The sequence below is a fragment of the Pteropus vampyrus genome, unplaced genomic scaffold (genome assembly GCF_000151845.1).
Source record: "Pteropus vampyrus isolate Shadow unplaced genomic scaffold, Pvam_2.0 Scaffold52, whole genome shotgun sequence".
NCBI lineage: Eukaryota > Metazoa > Chordata > Mammalia > Chiroptera > Pteropodidae > Pteropus > Pteropus vampyrus.
The window spans coordinates 4,241,431-4,247,994 of NW_011888833.1; the positions used below are offsets into that span (position 1 = coordinate 4,241,431).

At 51.9% G+C, this 6,564-nt stretch overlaps 1 protein-coding gene across 1 annotated transcript in view; it reads left to right on the plus strand.

Moving 5' to 3' along the window:
* The window catches only part of FGF9 (fibroblast growth factor 9), a 25,553-nt gene that overhangs the window by 5,223 nt on the left and 13,766 nt on the right, over positions 1 to 6,564 (plus strand). The window contains exon 3 of the mRNA XM_023530672.1: positions 3,591 to 3,694. Coding sequence (XP_023386440.1) covers positions 3,591 to 3,694 — 104 coding nt within the window. The remainder of the gene's footprint in view (positions 1 to 3,590; positions 3,695 to 6,564) is intronic.

A 6,564-nucleotide genomic window follows, 5' to 3' on the forward strand; every position in this document is an offset into this window, starting at 1 on the left:
AGGCCCAGTGCAGGGGGCTCTCGGGAGCAGGTGGCTTTCCATCACTGGTCTGTGCGGACAGAGCACTGGGCTGACCACTAAAACCTAGTGAGTCCGGAGCGACGGGTGACGGTCTGTGGTGGTCACGTTCCCGATGTGGCTCCTGAGCTTGACCTGGCCTCTTGTGGACCAGGGATGATGACCTTGGACCGTCAGGCCCCATGGGAGCCAGTGCTCTAGTCCTCATTGGGACTGCTGGCTGCATGGAAGGAGATCACCCCAGGATGCCGGGCACTGACCCTGTGTCCCTCATGTCCTCCTCAGCACCCATTACGGAAGTGAGGCTGCCCAGGGTGTGCCAGCGTGGGACACATGTGAGGGCCACAGTTTCAACCCCACCATTCACCCCGCCCCGTCTTCTCCTCGTCTCTGTCCTTTCCCTTCCTCTCCTGTGGGCCAGTAAGCATTTAAATGCCCCCACCCTACTCACTGCCACCAAAGGGCCACTCCTCCATGTTGCACACTCATATAGCGGACAGCGTGGGGTCGTACTCAGGATTGTGGCCGGAAGCTCTAGCGGGGCTCCGGCCTCAGGCCCAGCGCCAGGCCACTTGGCCTGGTTGAGGTTACAGAGTCCACAGGGGACGGGATGGCAGCAGGAGCGGCCGCGTTCCAGTCGGGGCCGGGGCTGTGCGTGTCGGTCTTGCTGCCAGGTGGCGAGGCCTTTCCCACCTGGGGGAATGGCCGTGACTCAAGTGTGCTGTGTTGCACTTGCCCTCGGTCACTGAGGTGACCTCCTGCAAAGCTGGGACGTTTTTTTGAGGTCCCTACTTTTCGAGGAACTGCGGGGATGTGGATGGTGTTTGAGGGGACGGAGTCTCTGCACCTGGGGTCACTCGGTGAGTAGTTCTTTCTCAGGCAGCAAGCCCCTCGCGACCTGTCTCAGGCACTGCTTCTTTCTGACTCTCCTGACTGGTCCCCAAGTGGCCCCCTCTCCGTGCACGCAGCACATCGTCGTCACATCCGTCTGTTTGTCCTTTCTGACACTGCACCTTTGAGGGTGTAGGGCCCAGGCTGTCCCTTATTTGTCTATATGCCTCAGATGGCACGGTGCTTGGCTCATCATAGTCACTCAACAATCGTTCGTTGATTGAATAAGCCAGTGCAGTGAATTACAGTTCTCTCGTCGATGCCAGAAAGAGAAGCGTGAAACCTATGTTAACACTTTCATTTCCAAAGCGTACAGCAGTCACTTGGGAATGTAACAGAAACTGTGTGCTGCGTGCACGGGCACAATCGGGGTCAAGAGCCCACGTGCCTGCCCTCCCGAGAGCTGTCCTAGAGCGCGCGGTGCCAGCGACTCACCTGTTCTTCACTTGCCCGGCTCCTCGTCCGCCCTACGGGGTCTGTGGAGTCCGACCTCGTCACTCGTCATGGAACGGCTACATACAGGTGGCATAGAAATCATGGCTAGTGAACAAGAGTGACACCAGCTAAGATGCTTGCAGCAGACGAGAGAGGCTTTGGAGTCTGGTTGATTGGGGCCAGTTATTTATCACCCGGGGACAAGCCCCTGTGTCCCCGGCTGTAAACTGGAGCTTGGAGTGTGGGGATGCCAGTGGTTTTGAGGGCTGAGTGAGAGAAGGCCTCTCGTTTGGCATAGGTAAAGGCTCAGGTGTTCTACCTACACCATTGTCACTGCTGTTCCTGATTTTCTGCAGACTGGCCGGTCAGATGGTTTTGTGAGGTCACGTGCACTGTTCCTCGTCGGGCCTGACAGTCAGCGTTGGCTCGTGTTCATGACTAGCCCTTGTGTGGAGGGCGACAGAACGGTCATCGGATCCCCCTCAGAAGGCGCGGGTGCCTTTCCCCGCGGACATGGTCTGCCTAACTGCTCGGACCTCTGAGGGGCAGCATGCCTCCTGTCCTTTACTTGGTGACAGTTGGGCATTGACTAACTCCTGGAACCGATGTCAGCGTAGCTATGACCTGTCTTCTGGTGTGTTTTCAGGTAGCTAAGAAGAGAGTCGCACGGATGTGACTCCTCATAGCAATTAACTGCCACAAGTTTAATTATTTTCAGTCCTAAGAGTTAGAAATGGTCCAATGAAACAAACTGATTGCATCAGTAAGGGTGGAATGAGTCTCGTGGAAATACTGCCTTATATATGTCTTTCCATTTGCTTTGTGAGGTAGGAAAGGCTAGGAAAAAACTCGCTTATTTCTGATGTATCTTCCATTATAGCTTATTAGAACCAAAACGTAATTTGTAACGTCTCTATATTTTTCCACACGATGTTTCACATTCTCTAAAAATAGATAGTTTCGCAGGTCCAGATAGATATTTGGTGAACTGTAAACACGAAGTTTTTGTATTTTGTATAAAACAATCGGGGGTACCCCTTTATAAAAAATGTCTCTTTTTTTTTACCCTTTGCTTTATTGATGTCGTTTGTGTCTTGTTTTTAAATGAAATGTATTGGGGTGACACTGGTGGATAAGTTCGAGTGTGCAGTTCTGTATTATATCATCTGTCTGTTGTCCTGGGTGCTCACCACCCAAAGGCCAGTCTCCTCGTCACCACGTATTTGTCACGTCTCCTTCCTTGTAGCACTGTCTGCTGTGCGAGAGCTGGAAACTTGTTTGAAAATCCACGTAAGAGCTTTTTTTACTCTTATTTATTTATTTTCCTAGACTCTAAGATGTAAGTAACATTTTCGGTACTAGAAATGTTTGTAAAACGAGAACTCAGTATCTGGTACGCATTCATGCAAGGCCTGCACAAGGCCTGGCACTTTAGAACAAGGTCGAGAAGGTGGCTCTGCATGAGTCACGTTCACATCGTACCCAACGTCCTGCTGCGTGGTCACGGTAAAACAGCGATACAGTTGGAGCTGCCTTTGCAGGGCCATAAGACCCTGGATTTACGGCCAGCTCAGGTGTTGTCATTCCCTGCGAGGTAACCAAGCCAAAGGAAGGAAATAGAAGGCAATTTCATTGATGTGTTTTCGGGATACAGTATTCCGTGGCTATCTCAAGTCAAGAGCATTTCTGTAACGAGAGTTTTTTCCAGAATATGGTGTTATCTTAATTACTTAACTATCTGTGCGAGGCTTAGATAAGGAGAGCAACAATCGATACCATGTTTAAGCAGAAAGGTTTGGGGTGTGTGCAGGCTGTCTCAGTTTTCAGACAGGGCTGGGTACCTTTCTGCATAAACCCCTCAGATCTTCGCTTAGCACCTCACACTCTTATTTTGAGGGACATAAGACCGTTCTCTGCAGAGACTTTTTCCCCGATCTATGCCCAGATACAGATCCTTAATTTCACATTTCTAAACGGAAAGGGAAACTGGAAGTTGTTCTTTTTAAATCATACTCTCTTCGGTCAGTTAGGGTCTGTGCACTGGTTTATCTGTCACATTCCTTCTTAGCGCACCTAGGTAAATACTAGCCTTTTATTTTAGACTGCGTGTTCCGTGTCATGCTGACACGTCCTCAAGGCGTGTGAGAGCGTCGGGGGTTGGCAGCCGGGCTCGCCGTCCTCCCAGAACATCCTAGTGATGCTCTGTGCTCTGACCTGTCCTCTCTCTTCTGCCCTTTGTCTCCTAGGCATTCTAGAATTTATCAGTATAGCCGTGGGCCTGGTCAGCATCCGAGGCGTGGACAGTGGCCTCTACCTCGGGATGAACGAGAAGGGGGAGCTGTTCGGATCGGTAAGTGCCCTGGACCCCGCTCCCGTGCCGCCCGTGGGGGCCGAACTGCTCTTTCTCTCCATTATAAATCACCAGAGATCGAAACCGAGGCCATTTGGAAGGGGAGAGTATGAGTTCTTGCTTTTTGAGGCAAAGCGTTTCGTTTTTATTAACAGATATCAGCCCTGGATCTTCACTAGACCAGCTTCTGAGAAAATGCTTTACTCAGATGCCAAACCGTGTTCCTTATCAAGTGCATAAAAAATTCACAAGTGTGAAAAATCCCATCTTCTTGTATTGAATGGGAGCTATTTTTGCAACGAGCTGAAATTATCTGCTCCCGAGCTTTGCTAAGCATTGTAATTAAAACTAGAAATAGAGCTTGCAGGGAGGAGAAGCCCTCTGAGCGCCATAAGATTTTCATTATGTAGCTGGAGAAGGGAGATGGGGTTGATTGTCAGATATTCTTGTACGTGTATGTGCTGCCGAAGTGAGCCCAGGATATTCTCGTCTGTGAATGTGAACAGAAATACACCGCGATTGTTTGCGAGTTATTTTGAGTTTCTTTCTTCTTCCTATCTCATTTCTCATCTCCACTGCTTGTAAGCTGCTCGGGGGCGGGGCAGTGAAGTCCTTTGGGTGCCTACTGGGTGCCAGGCACTTTTCTGGGTGCTCGGGGACAGAGAGGACGCCCTTGCTTCTGCTTTGAGAGGTGGGGGCCGACACCACCTCTCCGGGGCCCTGTTCTCCTGCCAGCACGGTTTCTGAAACAGTGGACGCGGTATTTTTGCTAAGCGTATGAATATGAATAGTAGGTCATTAGTTACTATGCACTGACTTGAGTTTTCAACACAAACCTGGACGTGAAATCAACCTTTAGTTTTTCATTCCCGTGACTGGTGGTCACGTGGGAATTTAATCCACCTTCCCTGCAACCTGAGAGCTTTGAGTAGAGTGTACAAAACATCGAAAATTGAAAGCAGCACAGAATGGGAGAAGCTCCAGAGTCTTCTGTGAACAGAAATGAAGAGCATATTCATAGAGAAGGAGAAGTTTTTCCAGAAAAATGTGCTCCTTCCTATCTGTATACTAATGTGCACACGTGTGTGTGAGTGTGTGCATGCACATGTGTGCAAGTGCGTGCATGTGTGCACACATGTGTGCATGTGTGTGCGTGTGTGTGCATGCATATGCAAGGATTGGAGGTAGCATCAAACTTTTCTCAAAAAATTCCGGGTGACAATAAGTTATGGCCCAGGTATTTCAAATGTATCACACACCATTTTTAATGACACATGACATAAGGGTGGCTTTTCTGCCTTAGTAAAACTTGAATCTAGATAGGTTGATTTTGTTAGATATTCAAGTCCTTTTTAAAAGGCACTTCCTCGACGGAATAGATTATTTTAAAATATGTTTTTAAGCACAAGATTAAGTGTAGCTTTTTAAACACGGGTCTCAGTTTTGATAAAGCTACTTATTTCCTAAGTTATTTTTGTCAACACTTCAAGTGCAGTGACACAAGATGGAAGGAAGCTCTTCAGTTTTTACACGTAAAGTGACGTCCTTCTTTGTCACCCCGTCAAGTTCTTTTCACGTTTAGGTAAGTGGCGTGGGTTCGAGTCGGTCACAGCTGAATGCGGTGAAGGGCCGCTGGGTGCAGGACACAGCCCGAACTTCAGTGGGCGGAGGGCACGGACTGCAGTTTATCCCAGTGGCCTCCGGACCCTTCTGATCACACCACGCCACCGAGAACACGTTTCTGAGTTTGGATTTCAGCCACGTGTATTAAATTATTCAGCAATTGTGAATATGAGATACAGTTCACACATGTTATGTTGTTTTATGAGGCACGTGTTAAGGCGGACATTTTTAAAGGGTGTGATCAGTGAGGGAAGAGATGGAGGCCGTGCTCTCTCCTCCCCGCCCTGTGGACCCCTGTGCACCCCCAGAGCCCCGCCCATGCAGGGGTGACCGGCTTTCAGGTGCAAAGGCCACGTGGATACCTCTGTGGTTTGCCGGTTGACGGGAGCAGATGGGACTTTGCGTTTGGCACAGGAGCCTCCTGTGGCTGTCCCGGCTCAGCCTTGTCTGTCCCTTTGGGTTCTCTCGTGCCTCTGCTCATCCGGCTGCCTCCGGCTGGTGTGGCCCCGTCCGTGGCCCCGGCTGGGGATGGAGCGTGGGCTTGGGCTCTGAGTGACAGTCCGCCTGACAAGGTGGCCGGGGCAGAGAGTTGCAGAGCACCGTCGAGGCAGGTTTTCTGTGACCCCTGGCTGCTTTGTTTAGGGCCTTTCGAGCCCACGGAGGGTGGGGCAGGGGCGGCCACATGGCCAGCTGACAGCCCCCATCACACAGTGCCCACCACGTGGAGGGGACAGTGCCGGAAACGGCGAGAATGGCCCCTGTCCCTCTGCGTGATGGGCGCATGCCTTCCGAGTGTGCCCTCAGGCTCGCGTGTCACAGGACAGTGTGGCTGGGGCGCGTCCCACGCCCTGGTTCCCGTGCAGGGAAGTGTCCACAGCGGTCTCTGCATGTCGCCCAGCGGCCTCGTCTCCATCCGTGCCCACGCAAGTGTCAGAGTCCCCTCCCGGACCCCGAAATGTGGTCCCTCCTGGGCCCAGGCCTCTCCCAGAGCTCACGGTGGCAGGTCCCTGGCACAGCCTCGGCTCGGGGCTGTCACGCACCCTCCTGCCCGTGAGCCGGGCATCGGCCCCTCGCTGTCCTGTCTGGTTCGGAGCGTGGTCAAGTGTGCCCCTCTGCCTGCGCCCTGTCCCCTCCCCAGGGAAGCGGGTGCTGTCTTTACGGGTCAGTGGATGTGCTGCCCCATCTGCGAAGCCCTCGCCACGCCCCGCCGGCCCGATTTTTCCGGCTGGCGTGTCCGGCCCTCCCTC